Here is a 21227-nt window from a genome sequence, read left to right on the forward strand (position 1 = left end):
TCAAATCTCTGAAATGAGGAGATCAGATCTCTGGCATGGGGTCCATGCCACATCAACCAGCCTCATGCCAGCTCAGATCCTCGGATCTGAGATCCGAGGCATTCAAACTCACCCTTAAGGTCTTTATTTTTCATGAACAGTGGCCTAATGATCCTTCAAGATGGCTGTAGATAAAGTAGGCATTTTGAATATGCAATTGAACTTTATGTAATATCCCTAACAAAGACCTTGATATATGATGGTTACATTGTTTCTTCCTTTCTACAAATGTAGTTTGGAGGATTTTTTTTAATGAATATTACATCTTTATTCTAGGTTTACAGATCAACAAGTCGGTCAAGGAAATTTAGTAGGGGTTTTGAACAAATTTCTCCTGGCGTCTTCTATGGGTCCCCACTTGGCGTGCCTGCTAAAAATCCACATCATTTATTGCATCTACTAAATGATATTGATGATGGCCTTACTAAAAAGGCTGAGTTGACGACGAGGTGAGTCAAATTCATATTATTTTTGACAGTCTGTTCACTTTATTGGAGCATCAAGCATAGTTTCTCATGTAGCTTATATATGGTTCCTTTTTCACATGTGCTTCTTATGAGGATTTCTTATTTTGTAGGAAGAATGTTTGGATTACCTTTCCAAGGCAGGACGATGCAATAAAATTTGCTGAAAGCCACGAGAATGTTTCTATTTTTAGTTATCAAGATCATTTTACTGGGAAAAGGAGGTTTCTTGTGTCAACATATGAGGAATTTTGGAAAAGGTAATTAGTATTCTTTGTGTTGTTTCCTAAAGTTGTGATTTGCACATGATAACTACATGCTGTTAACTTGTAAAAGTCAGAATTTGATGGTTGGAGCTTTTTTCACTTGTTTTCACTAAATAAAATCTCCTTTATGCTTTCTGTTGGTATAGATACTCAAGCATTGAGTCAAAATTTCGTCATCATTATGAAGTAATTGAAGAGGTAAATAACTTTTGATTTGATTCTTTCTGATTGACAACTGCACCGATACGGTTGATGTATAGTTAGTGCTTATACATGAATGCATATTCTATAGAATTTTTTCCTGCATGTTATTTTGCAGGGTTCACCTTGCCACCTGTACTTTGACTTGGAGTTTAACACAAAGGTGAATAAAGAACATAATGGTGTTCAGATGGTTGATCTACTAATATCTTTTATTTTTGAAGTCATCCTTGACACATACAGTATCCACTGCAAACATGATTGGATTGTGGAGCTTGATTCTTCCACTGAAGGTTAGCTTTTTTTTTATAAATTCTGTCATTTATATTCTTTTTTGTTAACTTGAAAAATATTATTGGCACAAGTTCGCTTGATATTCTCAATTTATTAATGATACAGTTCGATTCTAAAGTTGTCTTGGGTGATCCTCTCAATTTAGAAATGGGGATACATTTAAAATCTTGAGTGGAGCTTGAAATAAACAATACTAAGGACAATTTTTGAATCACTTTGGAGAATGCGTAAAGACCAATGCATGCTTATCCACAAAGGCTAGCCTCCTTATTCAGTCTTCATCTAAAAGTTATGCAAAACGTTTTCAGTTTTTGTGGATTACTATAAGTCTCTGTTTTGTCAAACATAGTTGCGATTTCTACATATAGTAATTCTCATGGCTGAGTGCCGACTTTACAATTTATAGATACTCTTTTCTGCTGCATCAAGTTTATCAGGAATTTTATTTCAGTGCCTCTTGCTCTCTATTCTGTTCCAAACGATGAAAGGCAATAAGTATTTTGAGACAACTCAGTAACACATGGTAAACATGTGGATAGTAACAACTGTTACTTTTGAGTTTGCATAAAAAATGCTTGCCACAATTTTCAAGTAATCTATTAGGGGTGATTGTATCTATCTATCTATATATATTCATGACATGCATTTGGTACATGTATAATGTATTTGTGTATGTACATAAAGAAAGAGCATACAATAAAATAGATAGGGGAAAGCTTGACTGATTCGCCACTGCTCATATGTTGATTGGTGCACCATTGTTTGAACTATTTGGATCGGGTCTGCAGAAAATATTGCTACCACGCTTTGGCCATGCAAGTTACCTATTCGTGACACACCTTGAGCTTAGTAGAAAGAGAGAGTGTTGGGAAATAACTCAAAGTTTGGATCATTCGTGGAGCCAATGCTTCATTGAAGGAAAGATGGCCTCAAGCCATGTAACGACCCCAACTCATAGCCCTTAAAAATGCAGATTTTTTTTTAAAAACATTGCGGAAACATTCCCAGAGACCCGGGGCCTTTACAGTTCCACTCACCACTAGGTAACCCAACCAACCACAAGCGATCTTACATTTATCATTCATACCAAACTAAACTAAACTTTTATTGAATAATTAATGATAGTCTTGAGACAATTGCATAAGGAAATTCAGAGTGCATAGACGATTAAATGTAAATGAGAAGTAAAGAAATGCAGAACCACGTTGTCCATTTGTGAAGCAATCTAGCAAACATAAAGCACTCGTAGCTCTTTCAGAAGCGAGTCGCTTCACTGATCTCCTGTGGCTGTGAAAAACAACAAAAGTAGGGTGTCAAAAATTCGAGGAATTTTGCATACGAATCCCTCTAATGAAATAAATGAGCATAAATAATACAAATATGAATTCATGTAATATTTTAGAGGTATGCAATTATGACAAATTCGTAATTCGATTAAGCATTCATGCATTAGAGACAATTATTAAGCTTGAAGGAACATTTAATAAGTAATATAGATCACAATTTAAGCAATGCAATCATTTAACATGTATTAGAGGACAATATTAAGCATTAACCAACATTTAACAGTTAAGGGAACATGTAAACATGCATGATCTAATTGTTAGATTTGCAGATCTCCAATCTTTTATCTGTAGAAGTGGGAATAAAGAAAGTGATGATAAGAGACTGCACGAAATAGAGAGGGAACCCTTTCACCCTGGGCGTCCATTCTCATTGAATATAAAAAGAGCTTACAAGACTTATTAGGGTACAAAGTTACCCTTGAACAACAATAAAAATTACAACATATCCACCTTATAGGTGACGTATGGAAATTAGATATACAAGTGAATGGATCCGGATCTTAAGGATCCGATCCAGATTCAAGACACTAATACAGAACTAATGTTATCTTTTCACCCTCCCTCAAGATGTACATGGCCTTGTACCATGGACAACTTGCCTTTTTGTATCCAAAATTTGTCCTTCGTTAACCCTTTGGTGAATAAGTCTGCTACTTGATCTTCAGTTCTCACAAATTGAGGTTCAATCTCCTTGTCTTCAACCTTTTGCCTCATGAAATGTTGGTCTATCTCAATATGTTTAGCTCGACTGTGATGAATGGGGTTGAAAGACATATTAATCGCACTCTGATTGTCACACAATAAGAGTGTTCGAGAGATATGTTGTCCCACTTCAGTCAACATATGCCTTATCCAAGTGGCCTCAGCTGTGGCCGCCGCCATTGATCTATATTCTGCTTCTGTACTTGATCTTGCAACAGCCTTTTGTTTTCTACTGCTCCAGGATATTAAGTTTAACCCAATATAAACACAGTAACCTGAAACTGACCTTCGTTCATCTGGATCTCCTCCCCAATCAGCATCACTGTAGACAATAATCTCATGTTTTGTTGTCCGTGACAAGCTCGATTTATACAGGAGACCATCTCCAATCGTCCCTTTTAAATATCGAAGAATCCTTTTAATAGCTTCCATATGCCCTACCCTTGGTTCGTGCATGAACTGTGAGACCTGATTGACAGAGTAAACTATGTCAGGTCGAGTAAAAGTTAGATACTGGAGCATGCCAACCAGGCTTCGATATCGTGTAGGATCTTCATATAAATCACCATCCTTTGAACTCAACTTCTGGTGAAGCACACATGGAGTGCTCAGAGGTTTACATTCCTTCATACCTGCCTTAGTTAAGATATCCATGGTGTATTTCTGTTGAGTGAGCATTAGGACATCTGATTTTCTGTCAACCTCAATTCCAAGAAAATACCGCAACTTCCCTAAGTCTTTCATCTTAAATCTTTGACTTAGAAGTTGTTTGACCTTTTCAATATGATTTCTAGAGTTCCCAGTAATAACAATATCATCAACATATATGAGCAACAAAGTGACCAGATCTCCCTGTCTAAAAATAAACAGAGAATGATCTAAGAGTGACCGTGAAAAACCGTGCCTCTGTATTTCCACAGAGAAACTGTCAAACCACGAACGTGATGCTTGTTTCAATCCATAAATTGCCCTTCTTAACTTACATACATACCTTTGAGAGTCTCCTTCAGCATATCCTGTGGGTTGCTCCATGTAAACTTCCTCCTTAAGATCACCGTGAAGAAAAGACATTTTTAACATCAAGTTGACTTAGTACCCATCCATGTTCAACGACTAAGGAGAGAATAAGTCGAATTGTCTCCATCTTTATAACAGGACTAAAAGTTTCATCATAATCTAGCCCCTGTTCTTGGGTGAAGCCTTTGGCCACAAGCCTCGCCTTGTAGCGTTCAATAGTGCCATCTGGCTTGTATTTTATTTTATATACCCACTTTGATCCAACAACATTTCTATTTGATGGTCTTGGAACAATCTCCCAGGTTCCACATTCATGCAGTGCCTCCATCTCATCGTTCATGGCCTCAACCCACCTTCTAAAATGTGTTGCTTGGTGAAAGGTAATGGGTTCATCCTCTTTGTTCAAAGAGGTTAAAAACAGTTGAAAATCCATGGAGAAATTCTCATAACTAACCCACCTTTCGACAGGATGTCGAATTCGATTCGACCTTCTAAGATCGGGATTTTGTGAGGATGCATGACCAGGCATATTGCCCGTTTGTCTGTGCTGCTCTCGTCGAGTATATACAATGTCCTTGTACCTGCCTGGTTGTGATGAGGTTTCTGCATCTTCTTGATGACTCATATTGTCATGTTGTTCAAACCTCTCTGTTACCTGTCTAAATTCTGCAGGACAGCTGATATCGGTTTCAGTAAATAATTCTGAGCTCAGCCATGGATAATAGAACTCAACATCATTCGACGAGGAATTTGTGAATTCTGGATGAGAGTCAAAGTTCATCTCATAAAAAATGACGTGTCTGGAGACTTTGATGCGCTTTGTTCTTGGATCATAACACCTGTAGCCCTTGTAGTCATCTGCATACCCGACAAATCTGCACTTTACAGCATTATCTTGAAATTTGTGCCTTAATGAGTTGTCAACATGGACATAACAAACACATCCAAACACATGCAGATCATGATAATTGGGGTGAACTCCATGTAAAGTAAAATATAGAGATTTGTTTTCCAAAATATTCATTGGCAATTTATTTATAATATGGACTGCAGTATGGAATGCTTCCGTCCATAAATTTATGGGTAGATTGTTGTCGTGCATCATGCTCATTGCAGTTTCCACAATGTGTCGGTGCTTTCTCTCAGCAATTCCATTTTGCTGAGGGGTGTGTGGGCAGGACACTTTCCTTCCTATTCCGTTATTCTGGAGAAAACTAATAAAGTCACTAGAAGAAAATTCACCTCCCCCATCGGACTGTAAATATTGAATATTTTCGGAGAAGTGGTTCTTGACAAAAGAGTAGAATCTTTGAAACAAAAGGAAAGTTTCTGATTTATGTTTCATGAAAAATATCCATGTATAACGAGAATGACTATCAACAAAAATAAGATAATACCTAGTACCAGAACAAGAATTGACTGGAGCAGGTCCCCAAACATCCGAACAAATAATTTCAAAAGGCTTTGAAGCTCTTTTATTAACACTATGAAAGGGGAGCACATGGCTCTTACATAGCTGACAACTAGAACATTTTTGTTTATTCTTTTCAAGACTCAAACTCTCCTTAGGAATGAGATTATTAGTGACAAGTTTTTTAATAAAATGATCACCACAGTGACCCAACCGACCATGCCATAGATCTGGCTTATTACAATCTGAGACACTGAAGACAAAATCAGAGGGGGCAAAGGAAGACACAGACGAAGGCTTCAAGGTATTACAGACTGACTGACGACATGTAGAAGGATCCTCTTGAAAGATGTACATGTTGCCCTGTCGTTTCCCTTCATCGAATGTTTTCTTCGAGTGTAGATCCTTCACATGAACAGAAGAAGGAGTGAATTCAACAGAAACATGATTATCATCAACTAGTTCTTTTTGATATTTGGGGCATGAAGAACATTGGAAAGTTTGAGAGTGGACTTGGACATAGGGATAACCGAATTTCCAACATGAGAAATAGAATGGCGGGATCCATCTCCAGTGACTATATAGTTTTTGCCAAAATAAGAAATAGGATTTAGAAGCTTACCTGCATCTCCAGTAACATGGGTTGCTGCCCCAGAATCAACATATCATGTCCCCTCCTCATTCTGTTTCAAATTCAATACTGCTAGGGCTGACATAAGTAATTCTTTTAATTCTCCATTTGATTCAGTTCCTTTCTTATGTTCTCCTTGCTGGTTTTTGTCTTTATTCTGTGGGTTAAACCAACAGTTAGCCCTAACATGACCCCTTTTGTTACATATGTAGCATGTAGGCATGTTTCTCTGTCCTTGAGAACTCGGAAGAACATTAGGAGTGGGTAAAAGCCGACGTCCTCCTGATGTATTTCTGCCCTGTCCTCCGCGTCCTCGAAAACTGAATCCACCTCTCCCTCGTCCATAGCCGATTCCTGTAGCAAGAACATCATGAGTGTGTCCTTGCTTGTGAGGTTTAAAATGAAATGGGGATCTTCGAAACACGAGCTTTGATTAACAAGAGCAAGTGTCAAGAATGACACTAAAGCATAACCCTTAAAAAGGGTATAACTGGAAACAAAATAAAAATAAAAATGTATTCTTTATTGATATGAAAAACCAATTGCTTAAGAAGCATTGGAGTAAAATACAAGAGGGGCTGCACCCCTTTATATACACAGCTGAAAGAGGACTCAATAGAGCTGTTGGGCACAGTCCAACAACTCTATTTAGAGCTGTTGGAATGTGTCAGTCCAACAACTCTATTGCTAGTCAAGTCTGGACAGGACTTGACTAGCAACAGTCATTCTAGTTCAAACTGAACTAGATGACATAAAGACAATAAAAATAAAGGAAAAAAAATACAGAAAAGAAAGAAATTAAAAATGTATTTATATATATATATAATAATATAATATTATTATATATACATATATGTACAGTTTTACATTTTAACACTCCCTCTCAAACTTACGGTACAATGAGCAAAAGTTTGTCTAAGAGAAAGTGAAATCGGGGAGCAGCGAGAGGCTTTGTAAAGAAGTCTGCTAACTGATATTCTGAAGTGACATATGGCAGATCAATTATCCCGTGTAAATATTCCTCTCTGACGTAGTGACAATCCATTTCGATGTGTTTGGTGCGTTCGTGGAATGTTCTGTTACTGGCAATGTAGATCGCACTTTTGTTGTCACAACACATTTGTGAAGCCTTTGTTGCTTCAACTCCCATGTCAGCAAGCAGTCGTCGGAGCCAAACTACTTCCATGGTCGTGGTTGCCATGGCTCTGTATTCAGCTTCGGTGGATGAGAGAGATACCTTCTGTTGCTTTTTACACCTCCACGAGATTAATGATTCCCCTAAAAAGACACAAAAGCCAGTGGTTGAGTGTCTGTTATTGGGATCACCTCCCCAATCAGCATCAGTATATGCAATTAAATCAAGAGAAGAGGAGGAAGATAAGAAAAGTCCTCGTGAAAGAGAGGACTTGATGTATCTGATAATACGCATGACTGCTCCCATATGAACAGAAGTAGGAGCATGTTGAAATTGACTTGCTGTATGAACAACATGTGCTATATCTGGTCTGGTAATGGATAGATAGGAAAGTGCCCCGACAAGCTGTCTGTAAGGAGTAGGGTCTGCAAGAAGTTCTCCATCATCAATCTTCATTTTAACATTAACAACTTCTGGAGTGTCAACTTTCTTATCATCAGTAATACCAGACCTGAAAACAATATCAAAAGCAAATTTAGTCTGAGATAATAAATATCCTCTAGGAGAATAAGCAACTTCAATGCCTAAAAAATATCTCAACAAGCCCAAATCAGTCATTTCAAAATGAGATTTAAGAAGTGTTTTGATTGTTTCAACTCCCTGTTTATCGCTTCCGGTGATGATCATATCATCCACATAGAGAAGAAGCACAATGATCCCTGCATCAGAATTCTTAATAAACAAAGCAGTGTCAGTTAAACAGAATTGAAAATCAATATCAATCTTAACACGACTAAACCTATCATACCAAGCTTTTGGTGCTTGTTTAAGTCCATAAAGAGCTTTTTCTAAGCGAAGGACTTTACCCTTAGGAATACTTAGACCAGGAGGGGGTTCCATATATACTTCTTCAACTAGCTTTCCATTTAAAAAAGCATTTTTGACATCCATTTGAAAAATAGACCATTTTTTGATAGAAGCTAAGGCAATTAAGGTTCGGACAGTAGTCATACGAGCCACCGGAGCAAAGGTTTCTTCATAATCAATCCCATATTCTTGGGCATAACCTTTAGCTACTAAACGGGCTTTATATCTTTCAAGAGTACCATCACTCTTGGTTTTAATTTTATAAACCCATCGACATCCTATAGTTTTCTTCCCTGGAGGAAGATCTTGAATATTCCATGTAGAAGCCTTTTCAAGTGCATCTAATTCAGCTTTCATGGCTTCTATCCATTTGATATCATTTTTTGCTTGAAAATATGTGGATGGTTCTTCATATGAGTGAATTAATGCAATAACTGCCCTATATGTGGGTGAGAAAGACTCGTATGATACAAACTTTTCTGGAGGCCTCGAGATTCGGGATGATTGTCTAGTTGGAATGTTAGAATATTTCTCAAGTGCACATGGAGTATTAAACTCTTGTCGCCTGGAATATTGAATACTAGTATCTCTATGAACTTCTTCATTTTCAACATTAAGATCAATAATTCTTGGATCATCATCAAAGTTACAATCAAGGTCATATTCATCAGATGTTGATGTTAGATCTAGCAAAAGGGAGTACTCAGTGACGTCTTTTAATTTTCTAAAATCAAAGAAGCTCTCCTTTTCAAGAAAGGAAACATTTCTAGACACATATAGTTTATTATTTTTGAAGTCAAAACATCTATAACCTTTCTGGTTTTCAGCATATCCTAAAAAGGCACAGGGAATCGCACGAGGGGAAAGTTTATCATTTTTGTCAGTAAATATGAAACATTTGCACCCAAATATTCTTAATCTAGAGTAGTCTGGAGAAATGTTCATAAGTTTTTCAATGGGAGTGATATTTTGTAACGAAGAAGATGGCATCCTATTAATGAGATAGGTGACAGTTAAGGCAGCTTCTGCCCAAAAGTCTTTAGGGACTTGATTTGCTATTAATAAAGTTCTAGTGGTTTCTATAATATGGCGATGTTTTCGTTCTGCCAGTCCATTTTGTTGAGGTGTATAAGGACAAGATCTTTGATGTGTGATGCCATGCAATTTAAGATAATTTTGAAAATCTGTGGATAAAAACTCTTCCCCCGAATCTGTGCGAAAAATAGTAATATCATTTTGAAATTTGTTTTTAACCATATTATGAAAAGTTTGAAAGTATGAAAATACTTCAGACTTATGTTTGAGAAAGTACATCCACGTATGTCGGGAGAAATCATCGACAAAAATAACATAGTAAACAAATCCTCCTTTAGAAATTACTGGTGCAGGACCCCAAACATCCGAGTGTATTAATTCAAGTGGTCTTGAAGAGAAAAAGGTTCTGTTCTGAAATGGTAATCTTTTCATTTTGCCGAGAATACAATCTTTACAATCAAATGATTCAGAGTTACAAAATTTCCCTAGATTTGGAAAATGTTGGATTTTGGCTATATGTGGGTGACCAAGTCTCTTATGCCACAGTTCCAACTCTATTTTTTGAATATTATAACAAAAAGCTTTCTTCGGCATTTCCAAAAAATCCATGTAATAGAGTCCTCCTTCTCTATGGCCTTCCCCAATCAGCTTGCCTGACTGGCGATCCTGTACCCAACAACCATGAGAAGAAAAAGAAATATTACACCCATAATCAGAAATTTGAGATACAGATAAAAGATTTAAATTTAATTTGGGAACATGTCTAATTTCTGGAATAAAAATTTTTTTTGTTTTATAAATTTTTTCAAAATCTCCTATTCCTTCTATTTCAAGAGAAGTCCCATCAGCAGTAAAGACCTTTGACACACTTGTTTTATTTTTAACACATTTGGATAGACTTTGATTATTTGGGGTCATATGAAAAGATGCACCAGAGTCAAGAAGCCAAGAAATTTTACCTAAATCAGAAAAAGATGAGGCTGCTGCGCCTGTTGAAGCTTCAGATGAGGAAGAGGCACCTTTGATGAGAGGCTGAAGGATCTCCATTAGTTGGGCCAGGGAAACTGGTGCATCCTGATCTTTAGGCTCCGATCTAGCAATTGCAGCTCTTTTTTCTCTCAGCTCCTTAAGTTTGGGACATTGTGGCCTGTAGTGTCCCGGTTCATGACAGTGATGACAAATAACTTTCTTCTTATCATAGTCACCATTTTGTCGGTTAAAGTGAGGAGGCCTATATGATCGAACATGATTCCCTGGTCTAGACACGGCTAAAACGGAATCATCTTCAATTTTTAAAGAACCTTTCCGGAGACGATTTTCTTCCATTGTTAACTCTTCAATAATTTCAACAATAGAAGGAATTTTTCCCCGGTGAAGTAGGGCCGATTTAGTGGTTTCAAATTCCGGCCTTAATCCAGTGATAAACTGGTAAAAATGTTGAACATCGAGTTGTTTCTGACGAAGCTCGATGTCTTCGGCACAATGCCACTTTGGTTCTAAAAGGGAAAGTTCTTCCCAAAGTTCGGACAACCCATTGTAATATTCACGAATAGTTTTGTCTCCTTGTGTCATCATTCGAACTTTTTCTTGGAGGTTGCACACGTGTGCAATATCTTTAAGGGAATACATATTCTTAAGGTATTCCCATGCCTTATCGGCATGATCAAATTTGGCAAGACTTGAGCATTTTTTAATGTCAACGCTATTGATAAGCCATGACATTATCTTCGCATGAGATATTCTCCATTCTTTCCATTTCTTCTCGTATGAGGCAATAGCCTTGATTTTCTCTTCTTCCGATAGAGGAACGTCTTTATCTCCCTCCTTTTTAGTAAGAGATAGCTTAGGTTCCGAATCGGAACCATCCACAATCCCCCATAAGCCTTTTCCCCATATATGGTGCTTCATGATTGAAGCCCATGTTACATAGTTCGTATCGCTTAGTTTCATAGGCATGATGGTGACTTTATCATTGTCATCCATCGATTACAAGGAGAGAAAGAATAGGGATAGAAGAGAAACAAGAAGGAAAATGAGAAAGAAAAAAAAAAAAACAATACAACAAGATGTGAAATCTTCTCCAATGAAGTGATAAAACACTTCTCTTCAAGTGGCGAACACTTTTGCAAACGGGCACGGAAACCGAGGCAGCTTTTCCTCAAGATTTAGTACTTCCGCGGCTCTGATACCATAAAATGAAATGGGGATCTTCGAAACACGAGCTTTGATTAACAAGAGCAAGTGTCAAGAATGACACTAAAGCATAACCCTTAAAAAGGGTATAACTGGAAACAAAATAAAAATAAAAATGTATTCTTTATTGATATGAAAAACCAATTGCTTAAGAAGCATTGGAGTAAAATACAAGAGGGGCTGCACCCCTTTATATACACAGCTGAAAGAGGACTCAATAGAGCTGTTGGAATGTGTCAGTCCATGTCAGTCCAACAGCTCTATTAAGAGCTGTTGGACTGTGTCAGTCCAACAGCTCTATTGCTAGTCAAGTCTGGACAGGACTTGACTAGCAACAATCATTCTAGTTCAAACTGAACTAGATGACATAAAGTCAAAATAAAAATAAAGGAAAAAAAATACAGAAAAGAAAGAAATTAAAAATGTATTTATATATATATAATAATATAATATTATTATATATACATATATGTACAGTTTTACATTTTAACACCTCTGGCAAACCTTTTAATGACATCTTATACTGTAACAACTTAGCGCGCAAGTCTTCCAACTTTGGTAATTCAGGTAAACACAGCAATGAAGTCGTGAGAATATGGTAATCAGCCCCCAATCCACTCAAAATCTGTTGAACCATGTCCTTATCGCTAACGGGGCATCCAATGACATCTAACTGATCAGCAATGCTTTTCATTTTATTCAAAAATTCCATGACGGTCGAAGATTCCTTCCTCATCATCTGAAACTCATGCTTGAGGAATACAACTCGAGCTTCTGAAATCTGAGAATATGTGCGAACCAATCTGTCCCATAGCTGTGTGGCTGTGCAATCATCAGGAATGGCAAGGAGAACCTCCTGCGATAGAGTCGAAGTGATATAGGCCACAAGCAGCTGGTCTCGTTTTTCCCAATTGAGATATTCTGGATTCTTGATAAGAATGGTAGATGTTGCCCCTTTGTCATCTGTATCTTCACGAGATACAAATTCTGGAGGGGCTGGCATGGATCTATCGAGATGACTGAGGAGACCCTGACTCCTTATAAAAGGGATTATTTGTCTTTTCCAAATCAAAAAATTCGAAGTATGCAGTTTTTCAGACACAAGTTGGTTAAGGAAGCTCGCAGAGAGATTGGATTGCGCAGTTGGGAAGTCCATGAGAATAAAGACAATATTCAGTGAGAAAAATAAAAGGGAAAAAACAGAAATAACAAGTTTAGGGAATGACAGGTTCATATTTGAAGATTTGATGCAAAGGTAGAAAGTAGATAAAAAATAGACAGGTCTGAATTTACAGTTTCAGATCTGCGGTAGCCTGAAATCTACGACAGTCTGAAAACAAAAATTTAGGAGACGATCTGAAAGGGGTAGAAGAACGAGGGAGAAAGAAAAATAGGTGAATTTAGGTAACGATCTGAAAGGGGTAGAAGAACGAGGTAGAAAGAATGGCTACACGATTTGAAAGGGGTAGAAGAACGAGGTAGAAAGAATGGCTACACGATTTGAAAGGAAGTTCGTGTAGATCATACCAGGCTGCGAAAGTACAATCTTCGATTTGGAAAATAGGGAGACTTCAATCATGCCTTCTGGAAATCATGTCCACGCCCAGATCTAACGTGCTCTGATACCATGTTAGATTTGCAGATCTCCAATCTTTTATATGTAGAAGAGGGAATAAAGAAAGTGATGATAAGAGGCTGCACGAAATAGAGAGGGAACCCTTTCACCCTGGGCGTCCATTCTCATTGAATATAAAAAGAGCTTACAAGACTTATTAGGGTACAAAGTTACCCTTGAACAATAATAAAAATTACAACATATCCACCTTATAGGTGACGTATGGAAATTAGACATACAAGTGACTGGATCCGCCAGATTCAAGACACTAATACAGAACTAATGTTATCTTTTCACTAATGCATAACAGGAATATGCATGGTTTCAGTGCAATGCATGAGTAAATTATTATCTCTTATTAAAACTTTTTTTTCATATGCATGTCCTTATTAAATGCATACAATTTAAGTTTCTCTTTTTAATTTCCGTTGGCCGTAGATACACCAAACGGGTAAATTTTTTTCGAGGTCAAGTTAGGTTCCTAGGTTAGTTTTAACACAATTTGTATTTTATTACTAGATTTCAAACTTAGCTCTCGACCGAAACAACCTTTTGAATATTAGACCACAAATCTAATGTCGGGGACACCAGAGACTACCCATCTAAAGTGCCACTTTTTTTGGTATACTAAAACCACAACTGTGTTTACACACCACCCCAGGAAAAGTGACGGACTCTCCCTAAAACTGTGGTCAGGAGAAAGAACCTCAATATCGGGTTCAGGGGTAATTAAATAATGCATACAGAGTTTTTTATCTTCGTGGTCTCCCAAAACCGAAACTCCAAGTGTCCCGTACTCTTGTCGAGACATCTTAGAAAGTACATTACACTGTTCTTTTATTTTTATTAGATTATTATTATCCCATTTCTTTGATTTGCAAATTCAGTATGCAAACAAAGACAACAACTCGCATCTACCCTTGCGAGAGCCATCACGGGTCTCTTGCCCGTGAAAACACATAGAACAATGTAATACAATGCAATACAAATAAATGTGATTTTTTACGATGCATCTAACAGTAAATATGGAGCATCTAGTGGTCATGGCTCTCCAGGCCTGCGATGATCCCCTTGTATCATCGATGCACCATATGCAAAAACTATAAATCACATGTTCTAAGTGCACATATGTATTTACTTAATTCATATGCAACTATGTCAAGTGCATTCTTTCATTTCATACACGTATCCATGCCAATTCATATTTTCTTCTTTTTGAATACATGTGAAAATACTTTTTTTTCTCATGTACAAAGCCAAATTTAATTTAATTACAAATGTGGAAATGCATAACTGAGGAATATATATATATATATATATATATATATATATATATATATATATATATATATATATATATATATATATATATATATATATATATATATATATATATTGGACTGAGTGCAGCCCCAGCCGAGCCTACTTGGCTGGGAGTGGTCAGGGCACCCTGCACACAGATTGGTCCTGTGCAGGCCTAGCAGGACCCCTCTCGGGCGGTCTACGGGACTGTCAGGCGAATGCAGGCCTGACAGCCCGTGCACAGGCCCTGTCGGGGCCTGTGTTGACTGCTGCCAAGGCCTGGCAGTCAGCCGAGTAGAGCTCGGCTGGATGCCAGCCAGCTTGTAGAGCCTTGCACTTTACAGCGCATCAATGAGTTCTTGGCTTCCATTTCTGTGATAGCACATGCACACCAAAAGAATACTTCAAAATCCACATAGTTCTAATTCTGGCTTACCATTGTCTGAATCTCTAAACCATTGATCCTCAGAGTGAGAATTTCGTAGAAACAAAAATCTTTCAAGTGTAGAAAATGTTTGTCTAAGTGTGATTGTCAAAAGTAAAACGGTAACCTGATATTTATGTGATACTAACATTCAAAATACACATAAAACTTGCAATAGCAGTTCTAAATCATAAAATGCTATCCAGTCTGTGAGCTACTAGTTCAAATTAATTCTTTTGTAGCCAATTTCTGATCATTGGAGAGCTCACCCTCAAGCTACGTCACAATTGGTTTAAATTCTGTAAGTAGTTGTTAATATCAATCAAATATGATAAAATCAGTTAATTGTTGGTTTGGTGACAGTAGAAATCTAAGAAATGAATAATTTACCTAAAATTTGGATAGTATTCAAGCTAATATGATTTTTTAATATCGTGAAGGAGTCAAGCTAAAAAAATTCAAATCAAAATAAAATACTGGTTCCTTCAACTCAACTATCAAAGGATCATATTCTATGAGAGGAAAAGGTTGACACCTCAACTTCCGTGTCCTCACAAGAGAGACATCTGTTACTCTGATCAGTAAAGGGATGGGTCAAACATGAAATTGGTCCAAATAAAAAAAAACATAAAGACCTTTTAACTTGGACTGACCACATGCTCAGTGTGGTTTGCTTGCAGGAAGAAAATAATGGTTCATGAAGATGATAAAGAATCTGGACAGTATGACGGCATATTCTGCTGATTGAATCTGGACACTATAATGTCAGATTCTGCTGATCGGATCTGGACACTATAATGTCAGATTTTGTTGATCGAATCTGGACCCTAAATTGTCAGATTCTGCTGATCGAAGCTGGACACTATGATGTCACTAGAGAATTTTTTTTTTCGTTTCTTTTCAAGACCACACACCCAAGATCTGGACCAGATCTGCTCACGTTAAACACATGGCAGATCTGTCCAGTTCCATGGATCAATAGCACACTAAGGTGTTTAGACATGTATATGTGTACATATATGTGAAAATGCATATATGAATATGTAATGAAAAGAGGCGGAAGCACCAATAGAGCAAAAGTCACTCCTTAAGAGTGACTACAAGAGCCAAGAACACAAATACCAAATGTGCACACACAAAACTCACAAATATAGGAAATGACTTAAAGTCATAAGTTGGATTTATTGAAGAAAGGAAGAGAAGGGTGTAAAAACCCATACATTTACAAGGGGGAACCTCCTCTTTAAATAGAGGAGGGAAGCACTAAAGAGGATCCATAAAGGGGGCTCCCTTCTAGTCGTTGGGAGCCCCAACGGTCATAAATATGACTGTTGGGGCCCAACGACTAGATGGGTGGGGCCCCTTTATGATCCCAAAAAGTAAAAAGAAGAAATAAAAAAGAAAAAGGAAAAAAAGGGAAAAAGAGAAAAAAGTGAAAAATAAAAAAGTACATTTGGGATTTACCAAAATACCCCTATCGGGTTTTTGGTTTATACAAAACAGAAAAAGAAAAAATAATTATGTATATATACATATATACGTATATATACTTATATATATATACTAATGTATATATATATATATATAAGTATATGTATATATATATTTATATATACATAATTTAACACGCCCCCTCAAACTTTACGGGGAGAAGACCGAAAGTTTGCCAAGAAGAAACATGAATCGTGGAGTTGGGAGCGCCTTGGTGAAGAAGTCAGCTAGTTGATACTCTGAAGTGACATATGGCAATGTGATGGTTCCTTTGAGATATTCGTCTCGAACATAATGACAATCCATTTCGATATGCTTGGTCCGCTCATGAAAAGTGTGATTGCTGGCAATGTATATCGCACTCTTGTTATCACAACAGAGCTTGGTGGGAGTGAAAATGTTGACGCCCATGTCACGAAGAAGACTTCTGAGCCACACAATCTCCATAGTTGTCATTGCCATAGCTCGATATTCAGCTTCAGTAGATGATAAGGAGACCTTCTGCTGCTTCTTGCATCTCCACGAGATGAGAAATTCACCTAAAAAAATGCAAAGACCCGTAATTGAGATCCGATCATTGGGATTTCCTCCCCAGTCAGCATCAGTAAAAGCAGTTAATTCAAGAGATGAAGAAGAGGATAAGAAGAGTCCCTTGGAGATGGTATTTTTGATATATCGCACAATTCTCATTATGGCCGCCATATGGACCGTAGTAGGGGCGTGCGAAAATTGGCTCGCTGCATGAACCGCATGAGCTATATCTGGACGTGTGATGGATAGATAGGTGAGGGATCCAATCAATTGGCGGTAAGGAGTTGGATCTTCAAGAGGAACACCATCTTCAAGTCTTAGTTTCGCATTGATAACTTCAGGGGTCTCCACTTTCTTTTCATCAGATATTCCTGACTTGGTACAAATTTCCGCAGCTAACTTCATTTGAGATAAGATGTACCCTCGTGCTGAATAGGCCACTTCAATTCCTAAAAAATATCTCAAATAACCAAGGTCAGACATATCAAAAGTATCTTTTAATATAGACTTAACATCATACAGTAGAAGCATAATAATGGAGTCACCTGTTCTTTTGACAAAAAGAGCAGTGTCAGTATAACAAGAGGAAAAACCTAAATTGATTAATACAGTACTAAACCTGTCATACCAAGCTTTAAGAGCTTGCTTAAGTCCATATAAAGACTTTTTTAATTTTAAAACTTTTCCATTTAAATTCATACCTGGAGGTGGTTCCATATAAACTTCTTCATTTAAATTACCATTCAAGAAAGCATTTTTAACATCAAGTTGAAAGATGAGCCATTTTTTGACAGAAGCTATAGCAATAAGGGCTCGAACACTAGTCATTCGAGCAACCGGGGCAAAAGTTTCATCATAGTCTACCACATACTCTTGGGCATAACCTTTGGCTACCAACCTAGCCTTATATCTTTCTAATGAACCATCACTCTTAGTTTTTACTTTAAACACCCATCTACATCCAATGGGTTTCTTGCCATTGGGAGGATCAATGACTTCCCAAGTTTGTGCCTTTTTAAGGGCATTAAGTTCAAGCTCCATAGCTTCATTCCAATGATCATATTGTTTAGCATCATTGTAATGTGATGGTTCATAAAATGAGTGAAGAGCAAGAAGACATGCTCGATAATTAGGGGAAAAGAGTCATAAGAAACAAATCTATTTGGAATCTTAGGAATGCGATTTGATCTTCTTTGAGAGGTTTCTTCTATCGACTCATTTTGAGAAAATCTTTCAAGGGCACATGGAGGATTTCTTTCATTCCTTCTAGAGTAGACTTGTATTTGTCTTGAAGCATTCTCTTCTAAGTTTTGATCATTATTTGGATTTTCAACAAGATCTTCAAGAGGTTCATTAAGATCAATATGATCATCTATGATGTTTTCTTGAGGTAACAAGTCAAATAAAAAGGAATAGTCAATATTTTCATTTGGTTGATGCGAAAAACCACTTTCTTCTTCGAGGAATGTGACATCTTTTGAGATATAAAGTTTATTATTAAGGATGTCAAAACATCGATATCCTTTTTGTTTTTCGCCATATCCCAAAAAAATACATTCAATAGCTCTAGGAGAAAGTTTATCATTTTTGCGAGTTAAAACAAAGCATTTACATCCAAAAATTCTTAATCTTTTATAATCGGGAGACATATTGTAAAGTTTTTCAAATGGAGAAAGATTTTTCAAAGAGGATGAAGGGATTCTATTGATGAGATATGTTGAAGTTAGAACCGCTTCGGCCCAAAAGGATTTTGGGATATTTTTTGAAATCAATAATGTTCTTGTAGTTTCTATTATGTGCCTATGCTTTCTTTCCGCAAGACCATTTTGTTGCGGAGTGTTGGGACAAGAACGTTGATGACAAATTCCATTTTCTTTTAAGTAAGTTTGAAAATCATTAGACATATATTCACCTCCCGAATCGGACCTAAGAATAGATAGATTTCCCAAAAATTGATTTTTAACCATAGCATGAAATTCTTTAAAGAACGAGAAGACATCAGATTTGCGACTTAAGAAGTATATCCATGTAAATCTAGTGAAGTCATCAATAAATACCACATAATACGAAAAGCCTCCTTTAGATAAAATAGGGGAAGGTCCCCACACATCGGAATGAACAAGTTCAAATGGCCGAGTGGCAAAATAACTTCTTTGAGGAAACGGAATAGCTTTAGATTTCCCAAAAAATGCAATCTTTACAAGTCATGTGATTGTCTTTACAAGTATTGTTCAAAAAAGGGAAAAGAAACATTTTTACAAAATTTGGATGACCAAGTCTCTCATGCCAAATTCCAATACTTTTATCTTTAACAAGATTGCAAGATGACTTAGATGGAAGCGTCAAAAAGTCCATAAAATAGAGATCACCCCTTCTATGGCCTTGCCCAATCAGCTTCCCTGACTGGAGATCCTGCACGATGCAATCTTTAGGTGAGAAAGAGACTTGACATCCATGGTCGGTGATTTGGGAAACGGAAAAAAGATTTAAATTAATTTTTGGAACAACTCTTACTTTAGGAACAAAGAAATTTTGAGAATTTTTGAAGTCAAGTGTTCCAATACTTTCAATTTTTAAGGATGTTCCATCGGCCGTTGAGACATAGGAGGACATAGGTTCGGAAAAAACATTGGAAAGGGAGTTTTTATGAGATGTCATATGGAAAGAAGCACCAGAGTCTAGTATCCACATACCTAGAGGTGATGAAGAGTAGGCGATGGCGGCTCCGGATGTTGAAGGAGAAGACTTGAGAAGGTGTTGGAGAACTTCGGAGATATGATTAAGAGTTTCTTTGATATCTCCTTCTTTGGTACTTTCTTCCTTCTTTGGAGAATTTTCTCCAACCGCGGCAACCTTTCCTTTAAGCTTAGGACAAACCGGTCTAATGTGTCCCGGTTCATTACAATAGTGGCATATGATCCCTTTTCTAGGCCCATTGATATTTTTGTTAAAGTGGGGAGGCCTATATGCTTTAACATTAGAACCGGGCCTATTAACGGCCAAAACTTCATCATTCCTAATGCTCAAGCCAAGTCGAGTTTCTTCTTGACATACCTCGGCAAGAGCATCTTCAATAGGTAGGGCTTTGCTTCTATGGAGAAGAGATGCCCTCACTTGTTCGAATTCCGGGCGAAGCCCATGAAGGAATTGAAAAAAATGCTCCTTTTCAATTTGTTCCCTTCTAAGTTCAATGTCTTGTGGAGCAACCCATTTGGGCTCAAGAAGGACAAGCTCATCCCAAAGAGGAGTTAAAGAGCTAAAATAGTCCCGGACACTCATATCCATTTGTTTGGTGGAACGAATTTTTTCTTGGCAAAAGAATTGCCGAGCAAGATCCTTTTGGGTATACATACCCTTAAGAAAAAACCAAGCCTCATTGGCTCTTCTAAACTTGGCAATATTGGCACAATTTTTAAGATCTACGTTGTTCATAAACCATGCCAAGATTTTGGCATGGTTGCTTTCCCAATCCTCGATTTTGGATTGATGTTCATTAATGGCTTTGATGCGCTCATCGCCATCTAAAGCCTTTTCAACTTCATTTTCAATTTTGGTAAGAATAAGAGAGGGTTCGGGAGTAGTCCCCATAACAAAACCCCAAAGTTTCTTACCTCTTAGATGATTTTCCATAGCGGAGGCCCACATGAGATAGTTGGACCCATTTAGCTTGAAAGAGAGCTCCACTTTAGAGTCACGTTCCATCGGCACTAAATATACTTCCTTTCTTCAAAACTTTGAGAGGCACGCTTTCCAAGATGTCAAAAAAAGAGAAGCCCAATCACCAACCGAGCTTTGATACCATGTAATGAAAAGAGGCGGAAGCACCAATAGAGCAAAAGTCACTCCTTAAGAGTGACTACAAGAGCCAAGAACACAAATACCAAATGTGCACACACAAAACTCACAAATATAGGAAATGACTTAAAGTCATAAGTTGGATTTATTGAAGAAAGGAAGAGAAGGGTGTAAAAACCCATACATTTACAAGGGGGAACCTCCTCTTTAAATAGAGGAGGGAAGCACTAAAGAGGATCCATAAAGGGGGCTCCCTTCTAGTCGTTGGGAGCCCCAACGGTCATAAATATGACTAGATGGGTGGGGCCCCTTTATGATCCCAAAAAGTAAAAAGAAGAAATAAAAAAGAAAAAGGAAAAAAGGGAAAAAGAGAAAAAAGTGAAAAATAAAAAAGTACATTTGGGATTTACCAAAATACCCCTATCGGGTTTTTGGTTTATACAAAACAGAAAAAGAAAAAATAATTAT

At 37.3% G+C, this 21227-nt stretch overlaps 1 protein-coding gene and 1 non-coding gene across 2 annotated transcripts in view; both read left to right on the forward strand.

The window, feature by feature from the left end:
• LOC149832882 (DNA primase) overlaps window positions 1-21227 on the forward strand; it is a 100544-nt gene that overhangs the window by 7639 nt on the left and 71678 nt on the right. The window contains exons 3-6 of the mRNA XM_090013328.1: window positions 316-488; window positions 617-763; window positions 916-967; window positions 1089-1263. Of these exons, the coding sequence (XP_089869454.1) occupies window positions 316-488; window positions 617-763; window positions 916-967; window positions 1089-1263 (547 nt within the window). The remainder of the gene's footprint in view (window positions 1-315; window positions 489-616; window positions 764-915; window positions 968-1088; window positions 1264-21227) is intronic.
• On the forward strand, window positions 12307-12391 carry LOC149832883 (small nucleolar RNA SNORD36). Its single transcript, XR_016433430.1, has one exon. It is a non-coding gene; the product is annotated as a small nucleolar RNA SNORD36 (small nucleolar RNA).

This window comes from Nuphar pumila, chromosome 7 (assembly GCF_984573655.1).
Source record: "Nuphar pumila chromosome 7, dmNupPumi1.hap1.1, whole genome shotgun sequence".
Taxonomy (NCBI): domain Eukaryota; kingdom Viridiplantae; phylum Streptophyta; class Magnoliopsida; order Nymphaeales; family Nymphaeaceae; genus Nuphar; species Nuphar pumila.